Source organism: Phycodurus eques, chromosome 4, assembly GCF_024500275.1.
Source record: "Phycodurus eques isolate BA_2022a chromosome 4, UOR_Pequ_1.1, whole genome shotgun sequence".
In the NCBI taxonomy this organism is placed as follows: domain Eukaryota; kingdom Metazoa; phylum Chordata; class Actinopteri; order Syngnathiformes; family Syngnathidae; genus Phycodurus; species Phycodurus eques.
In genome coordinates this window covers 2360001-2387074 of record NC_084528.1, presented here as the reverse complement: position 1 = coordinate 2387074, position 27074 = coordinate 2360001, and the positions used below count along the sequence as shown (strand labels likewise).

Here is a 27074-nt window from a genome sequence, read left to right as displayed (position 1 = left end):
TTGCGACCATAGGGCACACCGTATTAAAGGGCGCAGTCTCAGTTACAGGTCTATTTCTGTATTTAACACATACATAAGGCGCACTGTATTATTGGGCGTAGGCATGGGAAAACATATCCTAACTTAAAACACACGGTAGTATGCATGCACGCTAAAGCATGCATGCTTGCGTATGTTTTTAAAAAGGCAGCGGGAGCAAAACTGATTTCGGTTGTACTTTATTGAAGTATTTAACAATGTAAACAGTGAGTTCGGTTGTACTTTATTGAAGTATTTAACAATGTACTCCCGTTATTTTTTGATCAATTCTCATCCACAAATCATCAAAGTCCTCATCTTCTGTATCCGAAATGAACAGCTGAGCAAATTCTCCATCAAACATGCCGGGTTCCCTCTCGTCATTCTCGGAGTCAGTCTCGTTGCCGAGGGGCTTTTCAGCAATGATGCCGGCGTTTTCCTGCTTCCTCCACTTGCGTACCATGGATTTGTTGATCTTGAATTCTCTCGTGGCTGCTCGATGTTCCTCCGCGTAACTGATAGCTTGCAGTTTAAACTGTGCTTCGTAAACGTGTCTCTTCGTAGGTGCCATTTTCGGAGGTCCTTAGCCAAACAGATGTTGTTTTGCACATACCGGAACTATATACCTACTGGGGGCGTGTCTTTAGCGTCCTCTTTCACGCGCACCCTTCCCCTTTTAACATCCGCATGCTGTCCTCAGTCACGTCCGCCTTTCCTCTATAGAAGCAGCGTGTTGGCAGGAAATGCTCCCAGTCAGTCAAGCTGAGCGCTCAAAGTCACACAATATTTACAGATTTTGGAACTCGGTGCACACATAAGGCGCCGCATTATACGGCCCCCCGTTCATTTTGGAGAAAATTTAAGACTTTTAAGTGCGCCTTATGGTCGTGAAAATACGGTACTAGTAATATAAACACACATTAATAACAAAGAAAAACATCTTTTTTACAGTATGATTCAAATTTGCATTTCGTGATGACTTATGGGAACCCCGTGGCTTTTATGTCGTCATGCTAACGACTACTAGCCCTAACAGAGCGTCCCTATTGTCGCCTAACATCGCTGCTTTCCTCTGTTCGGGTTTGGAATGCTTGTTGCATGCTATTTTGAGGCAGCCGCCCCAGCTACCTAGGAGCTACATTTAACGTGGCTAAATACGATGCCGAGGCGGACGTGAGATGTCAGCGCAGCGTAAGTCACTAATCATCACCTCCATGACAGAGAATAAACTAACGAAGAACGGGGAGAGTGTAAGACAAAAGATGGATGGCAACGCCATGCTAATCGCGAAGCTATCTGAAGTCATAGCAATAAATTAAATTGTACTAATGATTGGCATAGTTTTACAATTAATAATTAGCGGGTTTGATTTTTATATTTTAATTGATGTAAAATGCTTTGTTTTGCATTTTTTTTTGGTATGAAAAGTGTCTTACAAATGAAGTGTGATTGACTAATTGATTTTCTTTAGGCTAGGTTTTAGGCCTTGGGTTTTTCAGTTTTCGGTTTCAGCAAGAATTTCCATTTCATTTTGTTGTCTTCTTAACTATATTATTTTGTTACTGTTTCATTCTCCCTTTGTTTTTTTTTCTGTCACTCCCCTTTAAAGACTGTTCTGTTCGACTGAACGACTGTAATTCTCACTAAATATCCATCAGAATACAAAGAAACCACAGCTTTTAAAGTGCACTGTGACACAGTAAAACTGTTACGGCAGAAAAGGGATACAGCTCTTCCTTTCTGCTTTACCTAACAGAACAAAACAAACAAAAAAAAAAGAATTTTCATTTTTGTGCATCACTAATTTGTATGCCTTTTGTCTTCAGTAATGCCACTCTTTAACAGTGGCAACAAAGTATATTTCGTAAACCTGAGGTTTTCAGAAGTCCTGAAGGTCAGCGCAATTCTGTGAGCATCTTAAAACAGATATAATTTTAAACCTAAACTTCAGCTACTTTAAACACCTACATAGTTTTCATCCTGAAGTATTGTAAATGTAAAGGAAACCAAGGCATTATACTTTGTGGCAAAGAGGTAAAGAAGAACCCAAAGATCACTGTGGCTGAGCTCCAGAGATGCAGTCGGGAGATGGGAGAAAGTTCTAGAAAGTCAACCATCACTGCAGCCCCTCTACCAGTCGGGGCTTGATGGCAGAGTGGCCCAACGGAAGCCTCTTCTCAGTGCAAGACACATGAAAGCCCGCATGGAGTTTTCTAAAAAAAACAAAAAACAAAACACCTGAAGGACTCCAAGAAGGTGAGAAATAAGATTCTCTGGTCTGATTAGACCAAGATAGAAATTGTTGGCCTTAATTCTAAGTGGCATGTGTGGAGAAAACCAGGCACTGCTCATCACCTGTCCAATACAGTCCCAACAGTGAAGCACGGTGGTGGCAGCATCATGCTGTGGGGGTGTTTTTCAGCTGCAGGGACAGGACGACTGGTTGCAATCGAAGAAAAGCTGAATGCGGCCAGGTACAGGGATATCCTGGACGAAAACCTTCTCCAGAGTGCCCAGAACTGGGCTGAAGGTTCAGCTTAAAAAAAGACAAAGACCCGAAGCACACATCTAAACTACAGAAGGAGTGGCTTGAGCCAGAGCCCTGACTTAAACCCAATTGGCCATCTCTGGAAAGACCTGAAAATGGCTGTCCACCAACCTTCACCATCCAACCTGACAGAACTGGAGAGGATCTGCAAGCAGGAATGGCAATGATCTCCAAATCCAGGTGCATTCCCCAAAAGACTCATGGCTGTATTAGCTCAAAAGGGTGCTTCAACTAAATACTGAGCAAAGGGTCTGAATACTTGTGGCTGTGTGATATTGTAGTTTTTCTTTTTTTTTAATAAATCAGCAAAAATTTGAACAATTCTGTTCTTTTTCTGTCAATATGGGGTGCTGTGTGTACATTAATGTGGAAAAAAATGAACTTAAATTATTTTAGCAAACGGCTGCAATATAAAAAAAAGAGTGAACATTTTAAGGGGTTCTGAATCCTTTCCGTACCCACTGTATGTCATTATATGAGACAATATTTTATGGGTTCACAGTCATAACGGCCCTCCGATGGAAGCCATAACTACAATGTGGCCCGCGACAAAATACAAAATTACTTTATTTCTCGACTGTTCTGGAATTTCGATTGTGTCATTTTGTTGCCGCTTTTTTAGATCTTTTGTCTGGCTTGATTTTATTGGGGCAGATTCTGTTAGATTGTTTTTTCATGGAACAGCTCTGGAGGTAATTAACCAAAAATTGTGATTGGCCTCAATTAATTATTTTACGAAGGAGGTAATTACTACTATCACACAGGGCCAGGTAACATTGAATAGTTTTTTTCCCCTTAACCATTTAAAAACAGCATTATAAGTTCACTTGGGTCATATTTATCTATTTTCATTTGTTTGATAATCTTAAACATTTAAGTGGGGGAAACTATGCAAAAATCTAAGAATTTGAAAGCGGGGCAATACTTTTTCACGGCGCTGTATTTTGTCAGGAACGACAAAACTCCACGACCAATGATTTGGCCCTGCAACGCCAAAATGAAACATCTCACATGATTATTTTTTTTCTTCTGTGTAGTGTGACATATGAAGAAGTCTGTCAACCAGTAGGATTACATCTTGAAACGGTGCATTAACTGCCTTGCTCGCCGTTGTCAACCTTTATTCGCGCGCACAAACCAATGTTTACCAAAACGTCAGCGCATAAATCGACAGAATGGCAGTATGTTGACGTACAAACGTGAGTGCTAGCACTAGCTAGCAAGTTTTGTTGCCTGCTTGCGAGCCATATGAAATGTACTTGAACATTACCTCAAGCTCCCCTTGAAGAATGGATACTCCAAAACGTCCGCCGAAGAACCCTGGGATGACACCAAACCTCTGGGCTGCTCCATGTGTTGTTTGAAGGGTTATAATTTCCAGAAACTTCGGTGCTAATCTTATTAGCATGTCTAGTTTTGTCTTATCACTGTATGCAAGCACTTAGGTTAGCTGACATTCATTGTACAATTATTTCTATTACGTGTCAGATTTACAGGAAACTACAGCTTGGAGTGACAAACACCTTGAAGCAAGAACATTGTGCCTCTTACTTGGAGAATGCTTTTCGAGTTTAAACTATTCACAGTATGATTGTGATTGGTGGAATGAGGTGCGCAGTGCATGTTGGTTACCAGAGTTCTTTTGCCCGATACATCACCAGTACCTTTGTGATGTGACTATTGCGCATGTACACATCGCAATGAAAATGATCAAACAATACTGTATATCGTACAGCCCTGGTTTGTCTACTTTGTTTACCTCAATGCTGCAAATCAGGAGATGCCTAACAGATTTTCATTGTTCCTGTGACAGTAACAATAAAGCTTCTATTCTATTCTATTTTATTCTAGCAATACAATGACCCTCAACATAAAGCCGGAACTACAATGGAATGGTTTAGATTAAAGAATATTAATGTGTTACAATGGCCCGGTCAAAGCCTCGACCTGCAGTAAATCCCATCTGTGGCAAGACTTGAAACTAGCTGTTCACAGACGCTCGCCATCCAATCTGGCCGAGTTTGAGCTATTTTGGAAAGGGCAACAATTTCAGCGTCTAGATGTGCAAAGCTGGTTGAGACATACAACAAAAGACACAGCTGTAATAGTAGCGAAAGGTGGCTCTTTTAAGTATTGATGCAGAGGGGCTGAATAAAAATGTACACCACTTTTTTCCGATTTTTATTTATTACATTTTGAAAACTATGTACAATTTCAGGTCTACTTTACAATTATGCGCTACTTTTGTGTTGGTCAATCAGATAAAATATTTAATTTGTTGTTGTAAGGGCGCAAAATGTGACAAAGTCTAGGGGTATTTTTCAAGGCACTGTTGTGTTGTTATTTGATCAGTAATTAGACATACTTGTGAACAGTCTGCACACTTAAATCGACCAGTGTAAGTGATTAATGTAGAAATATGTCTAAAAGTATTTTTGATCACTTGTTAATTGCTAAATACTGCTTAATCTGGGTAGTCACAAACTGTGTGGCCAAATTTGAGCATTGTCTCTACCTCGCAATCAGAGTCAGCAAAGGTCAGATTCGAGGCCGTCTCCAAAAGATTATCGTGACCCAGTATCCTGTGTTGTGGGCTATGTTAAATGATTCCAATTGATCCAACCTGTTCAGTATTTCCATTCACAAATCCTTGCATATTGTCAACAGTTGGCTGAGCAAGTAACTGGATTATAAATGACAATAGCACTGCTAATTTAGCAGCGATGTGGAAAGCAACTGAGTGACATTTGTGCATATTTAGTGTGAACTTCAACGTCATGCTAATAGCTAATGCTATGTTGTTACTTCTGTAGGGCTGATGAGTGGGTTTTGAAGGGAATCTCAGGCTATATCTTTGGCCTTTATCTGAAGAAGACGTTCGGAGTGAATGAATACCGGCACTGGATCAAAAAGGTATCCGCTTTGTTTAAATGTTTTTGTTTTTCAATTTTATATTGTTATTGTTTCACAAACTTGGACACATTTCTAATAATATTTGGATATTCGAGCAATCTGATGCTGATTAAGTTCTACTGTGTTATTGTAAATTGTAATTCCCTCCAAAATATACTGAGAATAAGGTAATGATTTAATGTAATAATAAAGCCTGTCTGGTCATAGTGGATTATCGACGGGTGTACCTTTTCAAGTCTCGCTGCGATGGCTTTCGAGATAATCTTGGTATCTACATTAATCAGTGATAGGGGCCAATAATTAGCCGGGAATAACTTTATCCATCCATTTTATGAGCCGCTTATCCTCACAAGGGTCGCGGGAGTGGTGGAGCCCATCCCAGCTATCTTCGGGCAGGAGTCGGGGTACACCCTGAACTGGTTGCCAGCCAATCGCAGGGCACATATAAATAAACAACCATTTGCAATCACAGTCACACCTACGGGCAATTTAGAGTTGTCAATTAACCTACCATGCATGTTTTTGGGATGTGGGAGGAAAACCCACGCAACCACGGGGAGAACATGCAAACTCCACACAGGCGGAGAACTGTAAGGCAGACGCTCTAACCAGTCGTCCTCCGTGCCGCTACCTAACTTTAGTAACAATTTAATTGAACATGTGTTCATATGGCTACTTATTTGACCTTTGTTTAAAAATAGAAGCGCTAATATTGGCCAGAAATGTTTAATGAATTCGACGGCGATTTTGTCCGGGCTAGACGCTCGTCCCGATTGCATATTTTTTCATGTGTTATGTAATTCTGTGATGTTTAAAGGAACATCAAGGCTGTCTTTGATTTGTGTATTTAATTGAGGAATGTTTAGAGCCTTAAAGTTTCAATGTATTTTTGGTCTGCGTTGTTCAAAGATTTGTATAAGCTGCTATAATAATTGTATGTTAGATATTTCATTTATTTCTAGCGGTGACTGCGTACAGTTGCCGTTTGAATCTTGAATGGCTGTAATTCATGACTTTTCTTTATTGTGCTGAAGTTGGTTCGCAAGAAGTTTTCCTGATTTATTATTGTACTCAAAGTTACTGTATCTTAACTGTTGTTGTAGAAAATCTGTTATTTTTGATAAGATAACGTCTAATTGATGTTTTACCTTTTGAAGTTGGTTTCTAAGCGTATCTGTCGGATTAATTGCATATTCTTCTTTGAGGTGTTATAATTTTTTCCTCAATTCCATTTTCAATTTTTTTAAATTGTTTTTTTCTGTATGAGAGTATGATATGGTTCGACCTCTCAATGCAGCTTTCCCAGTTTCCCACAGCAGAGATGGGGATATGGTTGGGGAGTCGTTGAATTTCAAAAACTCGTCCCATTCCTTCCTCGCGAAAGAATCAAAATCTGTGTCCTTCAACAGGGACGTATTAAAGTGGTGGGGGTCCCGACTTGACTAAATTTTTCGATTGAGAGAAATTGGTGCATGATCGCTGATGATGATTGGGTATATTGTGGAGGTAATTCTTTGAGCTGCCAAATGATTTGAGAGAAAAAAATATATTCCTTTAAGAGAGAGCGGTGAACCGATGAGAAAAATGTGTATTCTCTTTTTGTACAGTTTTTCAGCCTCCATATGTCAACAAGACCAAAGTCGTACATATACTGCTCTAGTATGTTGGGGCATTGGAGCTGATTGCTACTTTTGAGATTTGAGCGATCTATTAGGGGATTTAGCTTAAGGTTAAAGTCACCTCCCATGACAATTGTAGAATTGGCTGACAAGTTTAACAAGTGTGAAAAGGGCATGTGAAAAAAGGCTGGATCATCTTTATTAGGAGGCTATACATTGATAATTGTGTAAAATTTGTTAAATATTGTAGCCTGTATAATTATGCATCGACCTTCTGGATCTGCTACTGTAGTATTTATTGTAAAAAGTAGTCTTTTATGAACTATTATTCCGGCTGAGATAGCCTGAGTGAAATTAGAGTCAATGAGGTATTTTTCTTCTGACTCAATAAGGTGATGGGAGGTCCTCCTTGTAATAGGTCTGTTTTAAATTTTGTGATATAATCCATAATATTAATTCTCTTTGCCTGCGATCGAATGCCATTGACATGCCAAGTTAAGTGTGACATTTAAAGGGTGCGTGTATAGTAATTTTAAATCGATTTGGCACGATGTATTCTTTGTTGGTTTTTTTGGGCATTTTTCGGGAGATGTTTTTGGTATTGTATTGAAAATTTTATTTAGAGAGGGTGATAGGGATTGCTATATTAATGTCCAGCAAAGCCAGTGTACATAGAAGGGTAACGGACAAACACTGAACATAGAAAACAAACATTAGTGACAAGGGGATAATATGGTGTGTGTGGTGGTTGTTTGTAGTGCACAAGAAGAGTTTTGAGCGACCTGTGTGTTTCGTGTGTGTGGAAACAAGCAGCACAGGAAAGCAGACAGATAGGAGTGAGAATTCATGCACGTGGCATGCGTGATTCTGTTTTTTTGCTTGTCTAAGCAAAAGTGGAAAGAATGAAACAAAATACAATACGCTTTTGACAATAACGACAACAGATCAAAAGAAGTACTTCTCTGGAAGAGCCAGGGCGTGACGTTGGCATCACGGAACAGTTGGCTATCGACATATAGCTTATTGACAACTAGCCACGCTCGTTTGCCTTTCTCGTGGTGATTCTTCATCATCGGGTACAAGATTTTACGCCTCTTGTTGATTTCCTTGAGGAACTGCTCATTCATTCCAAACGAAGTGTCTTTGAGCTCACGACCTTTTGATTTCACAAACACTTTTTGCTGAACGTGTTCAAACTTTGCAATGATGGGACGTGGTCGGTTTCCTGGGTAAGAGCTTCCCGACTGTATCTTGAGCGCGGACATTATGAACTTTTTAATCTGTGCCTCGTGGTCTTCCGGAACATTTTCTGGAATGCCTGAGAAAATGAGATTGGCGCACATGCTTTGTGATTGAATGTCCAGCGTAGTTTCTTTCATGATTTTAGAGATAAGAGTTTGTAGTTCTGCTGACGTTGACATCATGTTTGATCGAAGCACAGTGTTATCTGATCTTAGCTCTTTCACCTGTTGCGTGAATTCCAAGCACTTTCTGAGTTTGGTGATCTCTTGACGTAGCAAGTAATTATAATTGACAATTTCTTGTCGATTGAGAGGAGGACACTGGTCTGTTTCTCTGTCGAATCAAGTAATAGTAGCCTCTCGTATAGTAGCCTGGCTAGCCAGTAGCCACACGTTTGATCACTCACCAGAAAAAGGTCCCGGGACACGCGCTGGAAAAGGCTTGATGAATAAATATATCTTTAGGTGGGCTTCCATTCAACAAATAGGGTTACGTTTTATTCCATTAACTTAAAAATAATAATAATATTAACGAGAGCTGTGAGCAGCTATTAAGGGCCCACGCAGTCTGGCCATGTTGGGGTACTGGCACTTTGTGGATCCATTTAATAGAAATATGGACCACAATTTTCAGATTATTTGCCTGAAACTGTATATTTTCATTGCACTTCAAAATTATGTGCAGCACAACAGCACGGCGAACAGCATCTCACCACGGCAACAGCATGAGACAATATCAAAAGCTTTTAATAATTTTTCATCTTCCTTATCTTTAAATAAGACACACCAAGTTTGAAATCCATCCATCCATCTATCCATTCATTTTCTACCACTTTTCCGAGGTCGGGTCGCGGGGGCAGTAGGCTTTAGCAGGGACGTCCAGACTTCCCTCTCCACTTCAGCCACTTCATCGAGCTCTTCCGGGGGGATCCCGAGGCGTTCCCAGGCCAGCCGAAGGACGTAGTCTATCCAGCGTGTCCTGGATCGATCAGATCAAATCTCTGAGTGTAAAAATATGACTGCTATAAAAGGGGAAAAATAGGTCAAACAGTGAAAGTAAACTAAAAATGGCAGGCTTTCTGTTGGGTTTAGGCTATGACACCAAGATACCTTTTTTTTTTTTTCTTTTTGTCTTGGGCTGTCACATCTATCCATCCATTTTCCTTAACGCTTATTCTCACTTGGGTCGTGTGTTGCTCAGGTGACCCAAGGCGAGAGGCGGAGTACACCCTGAACTGGTTGCCACCCAATCGCAGAGCACATATAGACAAACAATCATTCGCATTCATGGTCATCAATCAACCTAGCATGCATGTTTTTCGGAGGAAACCGGAGTACCCGGAGAAAACCCACACAGTAATGGGGGTGAACATATTTGAATTCGGATTTGAACCTGGGTCCTCAGAACTGTGAGGCAGATGTGCTAAACATCCGCCTTCCAGTTTTAGTAGGACTAGGTGAAATATACAGACGGGGTTGCGTCATTGAAAATTTGTAGGGGGGCGCTACTGAGCCATTTGTTTATTTTTTAAATTGCACTAAAAGAAAAATTTCAATGTTTGCCAGGCTTCATGTGTTTGCAAAGTTTGTATGCATTTTATGAGCCTCAAAACTTTTGGTTTCTTGGCCTCAAAACTGTTGGTTTCTTGGCGAACAACGCGGCAAACAGCACGTCGCTACGGCAACAGCGTTTGTCGAAAACTCACAAACTTTGTATTGTGACATCATGAAGGCCTTAAACAGTCTTCTGAGCAAATATTCGGTGGATTGGATTAATTGGATAAGGTAGATTGGATATTTTTATTTATTTATTTTTTTACCATAGCTGCCTTTAAGTTGTGGACTGTGTTGTGTGTGTGAAATTTAGAAAAGATGGAATCTGAAGTCTAGTTCCAACAGCTTTTGATATCACAGCGAATCATCAAAATACGGCACACCACCTCAACCACGCCTTCTGTCGCAACGTCAGTTTATTTTTTTTACGAAGCATGATTGTCTTGAGGCGGCACGGTGTACAACTGGTTAGAGCATCTGCCTCACAGTTCTGAGGAGCGGGGTTCAATCCCCAGCCCCACCTGTGTGGAGTTTGCATGTTCTCCCCGTGCCTGCGTGGGTTTCCTCCCACATCCTTAAAACATGCATAGTCGGTTAATTGAAGTCTCTAAATTGCCCCGAGATGTGAATGTGAATGCGGATGGTTGTTTGTTTATGTGGGCCCTGCGATTGGCTGGCAACCAGTTCAGGGTGTACCCCGCCTCCTGCCCGAAGATAGCTGGGATAGGCTCCAGCACTCCCGCGACCCTTGTGAGGATAAGCGGCTCAGAAAATGGATGGATGGATGGATGATTGTCTTGAGGCTTTACTGGCAAAATTTACCGGTGGATGTGGTCAACTGCTGGGAGCAGAAAATTACATTTGTCGCCACCAGGTGGTGGTATATGTATGCAAGAAGTGATTTATGAAACTTGACATTTGGGATTTTTTTTGGTGCATGTACAGGCGAGTTATTAAGCATTTGCTGTTTTGTGGCAAAGGCTATTTGATATGCAAAATGTTATGCCCCGCCCCATCATACAGTATGCCGAAATGAAAAGCTTTTCACACCTTTTAATGTCACAGGTCTTGAGATGCCATTGACCAAGTTTTAAGTCAATCAAATGAAACCTCTCGGACAAGTTAGCCAAGGTGAGACCAAAGTGAATGTACAAAAATATGGCAAGATTACACATTCGGGGGGTTCCTATGCAAGTATGGAAAGTATGAAAAAGTATGGAATTTCATAAATTTCCAGTTCTCGAAACGTATGGAAAATGAAAACTGTTTTCTGTAAAAAAATATTTGTTTCCAATACTGCTCAATAGCTCTACAATGTTTGTGTGAGACCACATAGTATTAGACGATGGTCTTGGTGAATCAGAATCATCTTTATTTGCCAAGTATGTCAAAAAAACACACAAGGAATTTGTCTCCGGTAGTTGGAGCCGCTCTAGCACTACAACAGACAGTCAATTGACAGAGAACAATTTTGAGACATAAAGACGTCAAAAGTCAAAAGTCAGTCACTGAGCAGTAAAGGGTTGCTAGTTATCTGGTAATGCTGGTACATTTTTATTTTATTTTATTATTATTTTTTTTTTTGACAATTGTGCAAAAAGATGCAGAGTCCTCTAGCACTTAGAGCAGTTCGAATGACTAATATTGCAATAGTCCAGTGCAATGACCATTGTGCAAAATGTGCTGAGACTTCAAGGAGTAGCGCGATAATCTGGGACAATGTTGGTTGTGCAAATGTTGCAGATACTCCTCAATCAGTGTGCAAATGGAGCAGATGCTACTCTGGCATGAGTGGCCAGTATTGGTCAACAACAGATATGCAACTATTGCAGCGTGGCTGCTACTACAGTGAGTGCACGAGTAATGTATAATTGGTCCCACAGAAATGTGACAATGAACTCAAGTAAAAAAATTGCCAGCATGTTGTAATGGAAATGTAGGTTAGGTGTTTAAGAAGTTGATCGCAAGAGGGAAGAAGCTGTTGGAATGTCTGCTAGTTCTAGTTTGCATTGATCGGTAGCGCCTATCTGAGGGAAGGAGCTGGAAGAGCTGGTGACCGGGATGCGGAGGGTCCGAGAGGATTTTGCACGCTCTTGTCTTAGTTCTGGCAGCGTGCAAGTCCTCAAGGGTGGGTAGGTGGGTACCGACAATCCTTTCAGCAGTTTTGATTGTCCGTTGCAGTCGGAGTTTCGATTCTAATTGGCCCAGAAAATTCCATCCGTATACGTTGTGAGCTGATAATGTACACCTTTCGAACGTCTGCTATTCCTGTCAAAACATCATTAAATTATTCCAAATTATTGCACCATTAGATAATACGTGCAAACATAGCAACCTGACACAGTCAGAGTTTCTGGTAAGTAAACATGAGGTATTCTGAGGGCAGAAATTATCGCATTTAAAAACAATGAGTGATTTAAACATTTTTTTATTTTTTGGTTATTAAAACACCTTTGATGACTGGGATGCGCTTGTCGGCACGGCGAGGAAGGTTGAATGCGTCTCCGCCTCCGTGGTGAAAGGTAGGGCTCCCTCGCTCGTGCGCCAGTATCTTCGGCAAGCAGGAGAAACAAGAGCGGGGTGAACAAAGGGGGCTCTGGCCTTTTTATGCCCAGGAGAACAGGGCTGGCCCAGGGAGACAGCAGGAAGACAGACTGCGTTTCTTAGTATTGAATTTCATCCTAGGGTTATTTGTGCTTTTAAACCAGTGGCCAGCTCTTGCATTGTCTCTCTCACACACACAGACACACACACACACTGGTTAATCTATGCAATGAGTGTTTCAGCCCTATGTGGTGGCTAAGAGCAGTTAATATTTGTGTTGTGTGAGGTAAAACATCTAATTCAGTTGACAAACAGATTTGACAGCACACTTGTTGAAAACAATCATCAGTGGCATTGGTATCATGGTATACACTTGGTACACACATTAACTAGCTGTAGAGTTCTCAGTAAAAGTCTCACAAAAAAAAAAAAAAACGAGGAGAAACTCAACACTGCTCTACGGAGGAGAAAGTAAGCGAGAGAAAAGTTAGCTAGCTTCAACTTGGCACATAGGGGGCACAGCGGTCAGGTGTCCCCTATTTGGAGTTCGTCCTGTGAGGTTTTCTGGTCATAATACGCCTTCTGTCCTTCCGCACTTCTCCCCAAGTGTCGCTGGGCAAAGGCGAATGTGGCCTTTAAATGGGCGTGTCGGTCGGTCATGTGTTGGTGAGTTGTATAGGTGGTTGCTATGTTGGCCTCACCAGGTTGGTATAGCAAGTGCAGAGGCAGTGCCATGCGCCTTCCGGTCATCATTTAAAAATGGGACACTCCTGTGGACTTGTGTGGGGTGACCCTGATGGTCATCAATATCAACGGGAGTTTCATGTCCCAGTCTCTGTGATTTGAGGGCACAATTTTTTTTTAAGACTCACCACTGTACGGTTAGCGCGCTCGACCTGCCCCGATGACATTGGGTGGTGGCTGATGTGCAACTGGGACTTGATCCCAAGGAGCCGCCACAGTTCTTGTACCACCTCGCTGGTGAAGTGGGTTCCCCTGTCTCAGTTGATCCGAGAGGGTAACCCATATCTGGAGAACACGTGGTTCATCAGCAGGTAGGCGGTAGTTTGTGCCGTGTCATTTGGTGTGGGCAAGCATTCTATCCATTTAGTGAATGCGCATGTGACTGTGAGAAAGTATTTATTTCCTTGTGTGGACTTGACCATTGGTCCCACCCAGTCAATCTCTAGGTCAGACCATGGGAATACAACTCCTCTTTGTTGGAGAGGTGCTCTTTGGTTGGGGTTGGTTGGATGAAATTGGCCGCATATGAAGCAGCCTTTGATGTAGGCTGCTACATTTTTGTGAATGTGTGGCCAGTATACTGCTTGGCACAGGACCGTGGTTGTTGCTTTGACGCCGCGGTGTCCTGCACAAGGTGCGTCGTGGGCGTAGGTCCGCATCATCCCCTTTTGGCCCTAATGGACCACAAACCTGGGCAGGGAGTGGTCCCTGGGGACATAAACAAGTAGGACCTTGACGAGACGCATCTTGTCCCGTATTAGCCGCAAGGTGTTGGTCGGCGGTTATGTCGTCAGCAGAGACTGGGTTTGTGTCAGGTTCGGAGAGCCAATTGGAGAGCTTGGCGAGTGCCGGGTCTCCGGATTGTTGGGTGGTCAAGTCAAAGTCAAGAGTTGCAGAGGCACCAGGCATTGGGTTGACGGAGTCATACGAAGTGTCATCGTGTGGTGGCTGGTGCAGCGGAGGCGGTTTGACAGTGCATGATTACCGACACTGATGGGTTGGGGAGCCAGGAGGCATCAAACTGCTACGGGGTACCGAAGGACGCCTTGCTTCGCCAAAGAGTCAGTCAAGTCATTATAAATATTATCCGGTCCCTGAACACGAGAGTGGCCTCGGACTTTCTTCCAGTAGACGTGCATGTTGTTCGAATTGACGAGATGGTCACACGTCATGAAGAGATCGCGGTGTTTGACCGGTTTTTGCCCCGACGTGCAGAACCCATTACGTTGCCATGTCTGTAAGTGGCAGGTGAATGCGAGATGTAGTTTGAGTCGGTACAGATAACCAAGGAGGTGGTTTTGTGTTTCACCGCTAAGGTTATTAGAATGCCTGCAATTTCAGCCTATTGGGAGGAGTGCGGACCCAATTGGAATTGTTATGGTTCGCACGGCACGTCACCGACCCATGTAATGCCGACGCTAGCTTGTAGCTGCGTTAGGTGGAGGAAGGAACACCCATCCACATACGCCGTTATCATGTCGCGGCATGCATTTTCCTCGAAATAACGATGGCGCGTGAAAACAGGCAGTGGTAATGCCGGGGTGGGAGGTCCTGGAGACGGGTCTGTAGACAGTTCAATTTCCGCCAGGTGGGCATCCAGTGAGAGGCTCCTCATCATGATGTCATCGACGTAGATGAGTTTGCAGCGGTGCAGCTGGGATTGTACTGAGCGTATGGATCACCAGGTATTGGTCTGTAGCTAGGTCCACTCTGATGAGGTGATCCCCCTCAATAGGTCCCACTGGAACGAGATCAAGGTTTCGCGAAGGAACAGTGAGTTGTACTCCACCAGCGCTAGGAAATGGGAACAGGTCTAGTGGAAGGTGACCAATCACGGGAACCGTGAGATTGAAGTCGTGGAAGTCAGAGCACGGTTGTTCGGGAAGCGTCAAGGAGGGGTGTGGCATGCAGCGACAAACCCAGGTCATTAAACTCCGGCGAAGGCTGAAAGAACGCATGTGGACCGGTTACTGCTTGGTTTGTGCGCACGACCAGTCGAATACGGAAATTGATAGTTGACGCTTTTACTATAACTTCGTAAGCATCGGGGATGGTTTGTCCCGACTTAAGGTTTAACAGTTGAACAACGCGGTTGGCGGAGCCCCCATAAGTGTGCGACCACAAAACATTGCTAATTGTTTCAACTTGAACGGCCAGTCGGACAAGTACATCCGCGCCAACGTAAGTTTTATGCGGCAAATTGGGGACTTCTAGGAAGCAATGAGTTAGAGATTGCAGGTTCAGGGCGCATACGCCCACTGCAGTGACGGCAGACGGTGGCACGGTGTTAACGGGAAAACGAACAGTTTTCGGCATTAATTGAAGATCAGGATGCTTAAGTCATAGGTTGTCAAAAAGTGCCTGAGAGATTGCCGATTTGTCAGCCCACAAGGCCAGGATGAGGTCGTGCAAATTAATTCTACCAGGAACATTGGGGCCGTAGCGCTCTTCGTGCGGTGGTTGAACAAGATGGCAGAGAAACGTGTCAAGTTCTCTAAGTCGGTTCAGCGGGAGTGGTGGCTACAGGGGACTCGGCGGTGTTGTCAATGGGGTTGTCGTTACTTGAAGGAGTGTGGTCTGACAGGTCGCCGTCCTCCGAGTGGTCCAGCACCAGGCACCGGCCTGAGGACAGTTCCCGAGTTGGTGGTGGTAATGCGTGGCCCACCTACGCCCACAGCTGAAGATTTTTGTAATCGATTAGTGGCTCGAACCGGCAGAGCAGGTCTTGGCCGATGAGCAGTGGGACGGTTTCAATTGGAGACACGTGGACCGGGTGGACTAATGTCATGGGGCCAATTGTCCAGTGGAGCATAGTTACGGTGTTTAGCTCGGTATTAGTCACTGAAAATGCACGGATAGTTAGTGCACAGAGTTGCAGTTGAAGGTCGCGGCCACTGGCTTGTAGCAATATCAGAAGTTGATTGAACACAACGTGGGACATAACAGTGTTGTCTGCTGAGGGGGCCAATCAGAGCTTCTCGGACAAATTCGTGCTCAAGCGTAACGGAGTACTTTCGGGAAGTACCTTTAGCGCTTAGTTTACCCAAAAGCTGTCGGAATGGCAAAACTTTATTTAGTAGCGTGATGTCACACGACTCGGGGGCCTCGCCTGGTTCTAGTCGGACGATTAGGACGGCACAAGAGGGGTTTAAGGATTGGTCGTCACAAAGGTCCCGCTTATTGTCTTTGGACAGGCTCTGCGGAGCACCTCAAGTAATTCTTCCGCCACGGCACAAAATTCCATTTGGGAGCTGTTGGGTCAGGAGCCCTTTTCACTTGTCGTTTAAGGGTCTTGGTTGGACGAGTCAGATTTAGGCTGGTTGTTACGTGTACGCTGTTTCGACATATAAGTTTGGCGCGAATTAGAGCTGCGGTCATTCCAAGATTTTGATTTGTCGTTGAATTGGTGTTGTTGGTTACGAGGATCATTGTTGTACGCGGTCCGAGATTGGTTTTATGGGTTCAACGATGTCTTTTGATTGTTGGGTTTAACATCGCCATAACGTGGTCTGTCAGTCAAACGCGTGTTGCACGTTACACCCTCTAATTCCATCTGTGGTGGTGCGTTTGTAAAGAAGACGAGAGAATCGATCACTCCGATAATTTAAAAGAGTCCTGTGCCTTAGGGAGAGGGTGTTTTTGTTTAGCAAAATCCAGTTCACGCAGTTGGGCACTGGACAGTGCACGGGCACGCTGCTCCGCCCAGCTGCTGGCTGGTGTGAGGATGTAGGTTTTTCGACAAAAGTGTTTTGAAATTTTTGTCCTCCTCCTTATTCGGCTCATTTTCATTTCCACAGTACGCTTTACGCAACTGGCAGGAATAAGCTTGGGGTGTCTCCCCTGTTTAACCGGTTGTGGCCTCTGGGTCATCAAATTCTTGAGACAATGCTTGGCAGAGGGCCGGGAATTCGGGCAGCACATGAGGCGGTTTTCGTTCAATTAAGCTGCTGACTTCTCAGCTTGATGTAACTTTGATAAGGTACAGTCTGTCGTCTGTCGTCGTAGCAGAAGGGAATCGTTTACGGTGAAATTCAAGGTCTCTAAGGTACGCGGCTGTGTCAACATGACAGAAATAATGGATGCTAACTTACTGTAATTAAATTACTTTGTTGCAATTAAATTACTTTAATAAATACTGTTAAAGACATGTTTACTCTAACTTTCTCACTGTCCCGGCTATATTGACGGGTGTTGTCCAGAGTTTGCGTACGTTTGGCTTTTCCTTTTTTTTTTTTTTTTTCACGCTGTGTTGCTTGAACGCAGCATGCTCCTCCTTGTGTACATTCTTCAGGTGCCCGATCAAATTTGTGTTGAAGCATTTAGATGACGTTCCCCACAACGTACTTCAGTTGTGCACAGACTGCATATAACGTGTTGTTTTTCTGAGACACCGCAAAATAGTCCCACACCTGATGACGTGTTTTTAACCGACAAGATTGAAAACAACTTTATTGGCCGTCAGATAGTTATAGTACTGCACCACACAACACGTGACAAGGCTAAAAATAAACTAGCTTTTGGATTCATTCACAACGTCGACGCGTGGTTAAATGTCTTGACGTCATTGGTCGGATCGTCAAATTATGACATGAAATCCGATTAGCCGATCATCATAAAATGCTGCTTTCGGCCGATACCGATAATACTGATCAGATCGGCGTAAAGTCAAATTTATTCTATTACACTAGGACGCTTGCAGCGGTCGCTGCTCGTGCTCTAATTATACTGTAGCGTCAGGAATTCCCAACATGCTAAGCTGCATTATAAGAATGCTTTGTTCTTGTTAATTATTCCCTAATAGCATTAGTTATCCCCTTGTTGTGTTATTAGAGTTGTGTTCATTTTACCTTTTTTTGACGTTTGACTATTTAGCACCGTGAAAGAGTGTCACATTGGGACCATTGACTCTGTGCCTTATTATAGCAGCTTAATGGCTAGTGTCTGTAATGACAGGTTGAAATAAAGCTTAATGTGGAACGTAACATTCAGCTTTGCCATATGGCTCGACCATATGTGGTATGGAGGCAAATAATTGCAAGTGGCGTGTCGCGGTTCTGCCAATTTTAGGATGACCTGGGCCATGTAATTGAGAAAAGCAATTTTTGGTTTTGAAACAAAATCGTTACATCCCTAATATTTATTTTGTCACAGGAGCTGGACAAGATTGTGGAATATGAACTGAAGATGGGAGGCGTTCTTTTGCACCCAACATTTAGTGGAGGCAAAGAAAAGGATAAGTAATAAATTTTTACTTGATTGCAATCACTATGAATTGTTTGACTGATGGAAGTGTAATTAAAGTGTTTGATGTAGAATGCTGAAACCAGTCCTCTTCCTCCAGCCAAACCCCTCACCTTCACTTCTCCTTGAAGCACCCACACACATTGTCGTGGGAGTACTACAAAATGTTCCAATGTAAGGCTCATTTGGTGATGAGGCTGATTGAAAACAGGATTAGCATGGAGTTCATGTTGCAGGTGAGTTACCTTCTATTTAACTAAGGTATTGTATATATCAGTACGCTCTGCATGGGACAATGTGCCCTTTTAGACCGCGATTTTCCAGTTTAGGACTTGAGCTACGCACTCGGGGCGAGTTGAATAAAACCAAACATGGGTTTTATGCGGTTGCTGGCCTCCTCTAAATTATCGGAGTGATCGATTCATTTTCTTCACCTCAGTATTATGTTGTGTTTGTTTTCCTGTTCCACTAACCAAGCGCAAAACCCCCTTTTAAATATAGGATATGAGCTGTTGGGATGTTAGGTATGCAAAACCATGAAGATGACAAACTGAACTCCGGTCCTCCTCGCTATCCCTTATCAAGTGGCAAACCCTTGCGGATACAAATTTCTCACCACTTGAAGGAGCATAGAAAAACAACAGAACATTGTCATGTGCCTCCATCCGGGTACTGGTCACCACTGGGGCCAGACTGGATGTGTGAAGTCTTCACATTTCAACCACAAATACGATTTAACAGTGACAAATTATGTCTAATAAGTCTTTGGAAAGTTATTGGCGTGGATTGATATTTCAGGAAAGCATTATGATGATGATGTCACGTCATACAACTTCCGCTTTTCAGGATGGTCGAATTGGTTGGGTGAACGCAAGTAATCAGCACGAAGGCTACCGCCCACTGAGCGACTTGGTCAATCCTTTCTCTCTGTTGTGTATATTTGTACATGCAAAAATAAAAAATTGTAATGGACAAACTTTTTTTCCCCAAAAAAACATGGGCCAAACAAAAACATTTACAGATAAATACGAAACACTGTATTTAAAAACTCAAGAGCTGTCCATGAAGTCATGTATTTTTTTTATTTTTTATTGAACTTTTATTCATCCAGGTAATGCCGACCTGGCTGCAGACATCAGAGTAAAACAAAGCATAATAAAAGTAAATACATATACAAACTTATAGGAATGAGTTCCATATTACATTACAGTCCGTCACAGTACATGGTGAATAAAAGGTCCATAAAAGGCATTTGAGTGGGTTTTCTGAAGCTTGATTACTTTTATTACATAAAAAAAACTTAATCTCCTGAACGACAAGGCATTGGAAGAACTTGTCTTTTTTATTAAAGATTTGTCTACACAGGGCTGTGAAAAAGTATTAGCCTTTGCATAGTTTCCCCACATTAAGATCATCAAACAAATTTAAAAATTTGACAAACATAACCCAAGTGAAGTTAAATGCTGTTTTTAAATGGTGATTTCATTTCCATCCATCCATTTTCTTCCACTTATCTGAGGTCAGGTCGCGGGGGCAGTAGGTTTAGCAGGGAAGCCCAGACATCCCTCTCGACAGCCTCCAGTTCTTCCGAGGGGATCCCGAGGCGTTCCCAGGTAAGCTGAGAGACGTAGTCTCTCCAGCGTATCCTGGGTCATCCCCGGGGTCTCCTGGTGGAACGTGCCCGGAACACTTCACCAGGGAGAGACGTCTTGGAGGCATCCTAAACAGATGCCCGAGGCACCTCATCTGGCAGGACTCCCCGAGGGACACGGTCGAATGCCTTCTCCAAGTCCACAAAACACATGTAGACTGTTCGGCGAACTCCCCTGCACCCTCGAGGCCCCTGCCGAGGGTGTAGAGCTGGTCCCACTGTTCCACAGCCAGGACGAAAACCACACTGCTCCTCCTGAATCTGAGATTCAACTACCCGACGGACCCTCCTTTCCAGGACCCCTGAATAGACCTCACCTGAGAGCCTGAGGAGTGTGATCCCCCTGTAGTTGGACACACCCTCTGGTCCCCTTTTTTAAAAAGGAGGGCCACCACCCCAATCTGCCAATCCAGAGGCACTGTCCCCGATGTCCATGCGATGTTGCAGAGGCTTGTCAACCAGGACAGCCACCTCGGTAACCTCAACCTCAGGGATTGGAGAGCCCGCCTCAGAGACCCCTAACTCTGCTTCCTCATGGGAAGGTGTGTCGGTGGACTTGAGGAGGTCTTCGAAGTATTCTCCCCACCGACTCACAACGTCCCGAGTTGAGGTCGGCAGCGCCATCCCCACTATACACAGTGTTGATGGTGCACTGCTTCCCCCTTCTGAGACACCGGATGGTGGAACAGAATTTCCTCGAAGCCGTCCGGAAGTCGTTCTCCATGACCTCACCAAACTCCTCCCATGTCCGAGGTTTTGCCTCAGCGACCACCAAACCTCCATTCCACTTGGCAAGTCGGTACCCATCCATTGCCTCAAGAGTCCCACAGCCAAAAAGGCTCCTTCTTCAGCTTGACAGCATCCCTCACTGCTGGTGTCCACCAACGGGTTCGGGGATTGCCACCACAACAGGCACCGACGACCTTACTGCCACAGCTCCGGTCGGCCGCCTCAGCAATGTAGGTGCAGAACATGGTCCACTCGGACTCAATGTCCCCCTGCCTCCCCAAAGACATGGGGGAAGTTCTGCCGGAGGTGGGAGTTGAAATTCCTTCTGACTGGATTCTGGCAGACGTTCCCAGCAGACCCTCACAATACGTTTGGGCCTGCCAGGTCGGACTGGCATCTTTCGCCACCATTGGAGCCAACTAACCACCAGGTGATGATCAGTTGACAGCTCCGCCCCTCTCTTCACCCAAGTGTCCAAGACATGCGGCGGCAACCACAAAGTCAATCATCAAACTGCGATCAAGAGTGTCCTGGTGCCAAGTGCACGTGTGGGCACCCTTATGCTTGATCATGGTGTTCGTTATGGACAATCCGTGGTGAACACAGAACTCCAATAACAGAACACCACTCGGTTTCTGATTGGGGGGGCCGTTCCTCCCAATCACCCCCTTCCATGTCTCACTGTCATTGCCTACGTGAGCATCGAAGTCTCCCAGCAGAACAATGGAGTCTAGAGCCAGTTTCTGTAGCCGGGGATCGGATAGCCAAGGTCCCCGCCTTTGGCCACCGCCCAGCTCACACTATACCCGACCCCAATGGCCCTTCCCACAGGTGATGAGCCCCTGGGAAGGGGGACCCACCTTACCCTTTCGGGCTGTACCTGGCTGGGTCCCATGGGTGCAGGCCCAGCCACCAGGCACTCTGCTTCAAGCCCCACCTCCAGGCCTGGCTCCAGAGTGGGGCTCCGGTGAACCCCAGACGCGGGAAACCTAAATCCATTAATTTTGTTCGTCATTGGGTTTTTTCGAACCGTGCTTTGTCTGCTCCCGCAACTAGGACCTGTCTGCCATGGGTAACCCTACCAGGGGCGTGAAGCCCCAGACAGCTTAGCTCCTAGGATCATTGGGACACACAAACCCCTCCACCACGTTAAGGTGACGGCTCATGGAGGGAGTGATTTCAAAAAAATATATTCAAAGTTACCTGGCCCTGTGTGGAAAAAGTAATCATTCAGATGTTTTTCTGCAAATGTAAGACGAGCCTTTGTTCTTTTTGGTCAGGAGTGGTTTTCGATCACTCATGGGTCCGATAACAAAAAAAACAAAAAAACTCAACCGATAACGAGCTATATCATTCCAATATCATCCGCTGTGCACTTGTCACCACCCGCCAGCCTTTTGCATTGTTTCCTTACAGTCTTGGATTTTATGACCAAAATGCGACACCAAAAATAGTTAATATCCGCAGTAAATTAGCTTATGATCACCAGCACCTACAGAAATTCCAATCATCCAGTGACTTTGAGTTCGTAAGTACGACGCTTGCGGCAAGATCTAGCACCCTACGAAGCCGCGCACTCGCTGAGCATCTCAAGTCAACGGAGGAGCAGCGGGAAGGCTGTGTGTGGCAGCATTGTCGTTGCAGTGGGCTACCAGCTAAGGTAACAACAGCTCACCCCTGAAAATGCCGCTCATATGCATCTTCCTTTACAACTTTAGCTCACTAGGCTATACATTAGATCATGGACACAAAGGGCATTAACATTAAATCACACAACAGCCCTGCGCCGAGAAATTATGTCCATAAAAGTTATGAACAGAATCGGTGACAAAGGTCAGCCTTGGCGGAGTCCAACCCTCACCGGAAACGAGTCCGACTTACTGCTGGATATGTGGACCAAACTCTGACTCCGGTCGTACAGGGATACTACCCCATACTCCCGAAGCACCCCCCACATGACCCCCCAAGGGACACAGTCGAACGCCTTCTCCAAGTCCACAAAACACATGTAGACTGGTTGGGCGAACTCCAATGCACTCTCAAGGACCCTGCCAAGGGTGTAGAGCTGGTCCACTGTTCCACGGCCAGGACGAAAACCTCCTCCTGAATCTGAGATTCAACTTCCCGACGGAGCATCCTCTCCAGCACCACTGAATAGACCTTATCAGGGAGTCTGAGGAGTGTGATCCCCCTGTAGTTAGAACACACCCTCCGGTCCCCTTTCTTAAAAAGGGGGACCACCACCCCAGTCTGCCAATCCAGAGGCACTGTCCCCGATGTCCACGATGTTGCAGAGGCGTGTCAACCAGGACAGCCCTACAACATACAGAGCCTTGAGGAACTCCGGGCGAATCTCATCCACCCCCGGGGCCTTGCCACCGAGGAGCTTTTTAACCACCTCAGTGACTTCAACCCCAGAGATAGGAGAGCCCGCCTCAGAGAACCCAGACTCTGCTCCCTCATGGGAAGGCGTGTCGGTGGAATTGAGGAAGTCTTCGAAGTATTCTCCCCACCGGCTCACAACGCCCCGAGTCGAGGTCAGCAGTGCCCCATGCCCACTATACACAGTGTTGATGGTGCACTGCTTCCCTCTCCTGAGACGCCGGATGGTGGACCAGAATTTCCTCGAAGCCGTCCGGAAGTGCTTCAGCAACCACAAAAGCTGCATTCCGCTTGGCCAGCCGGTACCCATCAGCTGCCTCAGTAGTCCCACAGGGCAAAAAGGCCCGATAGGACTCCTTCTTCAGCTTGACAGCACACCAACGGGTTCGGGGATTGCCGCCACGACAGGCACCAACCACCTTACGGCCACAGCTCCGGTCAGCCGCCTCAGCAATGGAGGCGCGGAACATGGTCCACTCAGACTCTATGTCCCCCGCTTCCCCTGGAACATGAGCAAAGTGCTGTCGGAGGTGGGAGTTGAAACTCCTGCTGACGGGATTCCGCCAGACCCTCACAATACGTTTGGGCCTGCCACGTCGGACCGGCATCTTGCCCCACCATCGGAGCCAACTCACCACCAGGTGGTGATCAGTTGACAGCTCCGCCCCTCTCTTCAACTGAGTGTCCAGGACATGCGGCCGCAAGTCCGATGACACGGCCACAAAGTCGTTCATCGAACTGGGACCTAGAGTTTCCTGGTGCCAAGTGCACGTGTGGACACCCTTATGCTTGAACATGGTGTTCGTTATGGACAATCCGTGATGAGCACAGAAGTCCAATAACAGAACACCACTCGGGTTCTTATTGGGGGAGCCGTTCGTCCCAAACACGCACTTCCAGGTCTCACTCTCATTGCCCACGTGAGCATTGAAGTCCCCCAGCAGAACGATGGAGTCCCCAGCGAGAGCGCTCTCCAGCACCCCCTCCATGGACTCCAAAAAGGGTGGGTACTCTGAACTGCTGCTTGGTGCATAGGCACAAACAACAGTCAGGACCCGTCCCCCCACCCGAAGGCAGGCTACCTTCTCGTCCACCGGGGTGAACCACCGGGGTGAACCCCAAAAATGACGCGTGACGGCACAGATTATCTCAATTTAACGGAAATTGACCATGGGTCCGCATGAGACCTTAACTCGGTCCGGACCGAGGTCCGTGATTTGAAGACACCTGCTTTTGATGCTTGGGTATGAGGTGGACAGCCAGGCCACAATCTTGTCATCAACTGCTGCCAGATCACATGGCCCATTTGAAGACTTTAAAGGAGGCAAGCTGGTGTGATGTAGTTAGCTGTTTGTTGCTCTGTGCCATACCCCTGACTGCTGTAGGATCCATACCCCATTTCTGCGTTGTGTTCTGCGGAATAGGCCATGTGTCTGAAATTAATCCAATTGACTTAATGTTCATCGTTATTTGGGACTGTTTTATCATGTCAAATGGTTTATATGTGCAAGTGTTAACTTGACTTCCTGTTTTAAGCTTATAGCATTTTATTTTGAAGGGTACACACCGGAACTCAGCATTTTGGCATGAAAGTAATTTCACATGGCACTGGTGATTTGTTTTGTTTTTTAATGCATGGAACAAAATGCTATCAAACGTTGATTCTTTTCCTTACCCCACCGATGAGGCACAACGTTAGTCTTTTTGATACTGTGAGATGTTTATGTGAATTTTGTCCCAATTCATTGTGAAGTTTTAGCTCAATGTGAAGCTTTTTTTTTTTCTTTGTCCTCAGCTCTTAAGTTGGTTTGAAGACTAAAATAAACACTAAAAACCATCAGTGCAAAAGTGCAACCAACCGTTTACCTTGTTATCTGTCTCAATGTTAGGCGCAGACATTTTGTTTCAGAATCAGAATCATCTTTATTTGCCAAGTATGTCCAAAACACACAAGGAATTTGTCTCCGGTAGTTGGAGCCGCTCTAGTACAACAAACAGTCAATTTACAGAACACTTTGGGGACATAAAGACATTGACAAAAAACAATTGTGCAAAAAGATGCAGAGTCCTCTAGCACTTAGAGCAGTTCGAACGACTAATATTGCAATAGTCCGGTGCAATGACCATTGTGCAAAGGGCGCTGAGACTTCAAGGAGTGTATGCGGTTTAAAGTGACGAGTAGTGCGATCATCTGGGACAATGTCGGTTGTGCAAATGTTACAGATACTCCTCAATCAGTGTGCAAATGGAGCAGATGCTACTCTGGCATGAGTGGCCAGTATATGCAAATAGTGCAGCATGGCGAGACAACTACAGTGAGTGCACAAGTAATACATAATTGGCCCCACAGAAATGTGACAACGAACTCAAGTCAAAAAATTGCCAGCTTGTTGTAATGGAATTATAGGTTAGGTGTTTAAGAAGTTGATCGCAAGAGGGAAGAAGCTGTTGGAATGTCTACTAGTTCTAGTTTGCGTTGATCGGTAGCGCCTACCTGAGGGAAGGAGCTGGAAGAGCTGGTGACCGGGGTGCAGACGGTCCGAGAGGATTTTGCACGCCCTTGTCTTAGTTCTGGCAGCGTGCAAGTCCTCAATGGTGGGTAGGGGGGTACCGACAATCCTTTCAGCAGTTTTGATTGTCCGTTGCAGTCGGAGTTTGTCCTTTTTTGTAGCAGCACCAAACCAGACTGTGATGGAAGAACACAGGACCGATTCGATGACCGCTGTGTAGAACTGTCTCAGCAGCTCCGGTGGCAGGCCGTGCTTTCTCAGAAGCCGCAGGAAGTACATCCTCTGCTGGGCCTTTTTGAGTCACTCACCCAATTGACCGAGAGTTGACTTCACTGAGGCTCCGTGCGGCGTTGGCTGAGGCTCGCAGTACGTCAGACGCTGCTACATCGTGAAAGCCTCCTTTGCACAATGTAATCTTATTCCAAATGTTGCACTGAGGCGACTGGTCATTAATTTTAACAATGTTAAGACACCCTTTTGTTCGCCGACACCGTTGGGCACAAGCACGTCTCAGTGCGTGTTCTTCTTCATTGGTTTTTGCCGCTTCTTCGTTGGTTTTCGCCACTTCTTCTTCGGGGTTGGTGGACCAGGCATCAAAACTGTGAACTGCAATTTTTTTTATTTTAACGATTCCATGAGAACTGTAACGTTAGAGAACTGTAACGTTAGTCCCGGTTCCAATTGATTCTCAATGCCCAACCCAAGTTAAGCATGACTTAGGCTATCCAACATCCAACATTTTTCTGCACACAAAAGGTATCTGAACCTTCACAGGGAAAAAAAAGTATCCTAATTCCCCTATTGTACACAGACTGCACAAGAGGCGAATTCTACACAGATATTGGTCCTGTAGTGCAGGTTGTTGTCTCATCCACCTTTGCATGGAAAGGAGTTGTGTTGTTGTCAGAGTTCTCCTAGCTCTCAATCGTAGCTGCGACCAGGATACTAGTGTATTATGGTCACAAAGTTGTTTAGACATTGTCTCCCTTGATTCTTAAACAACCTCACCAACAGTGAATTAATCAGAAAATGCATAACAAAAAATGGCATCTCACTTTTCTTTCTGTCTTTCCTTAAGGTTTTCAACAAACTATTGAGTCTGGCCAGCACAGCCTCGTCACAGAGATACCAGAGTCACATGTGGAGCCAGATGCTTCTTTCGACTCATGCCTTCTTGAAATCCATCTCTAATGTCTCCGGCAAAGATATTTCCCCTCTTATCAAACAATGGGTGTATCCTTTAATTCACAGAAGTCAAATTCATGGTCCGCAGCCCAAATCTGGCCTGCCATGTCATTTTATGTGGTCTGCGAAAGCCTGAAAATGATGTGCTTTCATGATTTATTTATTTTTCTTACGAGGTGAAATAATTTGCATTGT

The 27074-nt window shown here is 44.9% G+C and overlaps 1 protein-coding gene across 5 annotated transcripts in view; it reads left to right on the top strand.

Moving 5' to 3' along the window:
- The window catches only part of taf2 (TAF2 RNA polymerase II, TATA box binding protein (TBP)-associated factor), a 184384-nt gene that overhangs the window by 77729 nt on the left and 79581 nt on the right, over window positions 1-27074 (top strand). For all 5 annotated transcript variants that reach the window (XM_061673613.1, XM_061673614.1, XM_061673616.1 and 2 more), the window contains 4 exons: window positions 5380-5479; window positions 18333-18418; window positions 18523-18658; window positions 26773-26927. In XM_061673613.1, coding sequence (XP_061529597.1) covers window positions 5380-5479; window positions 18333-18418; window positions 18523-18658; window positions 26773-26927 — 477 coding nt within the window. The remainder of the gene's footprint in view (window positions 1-5379; window positions 5480-18332; window positions 18419-18522; window positions 18659-26772; window positions 26928-27074) is intronic.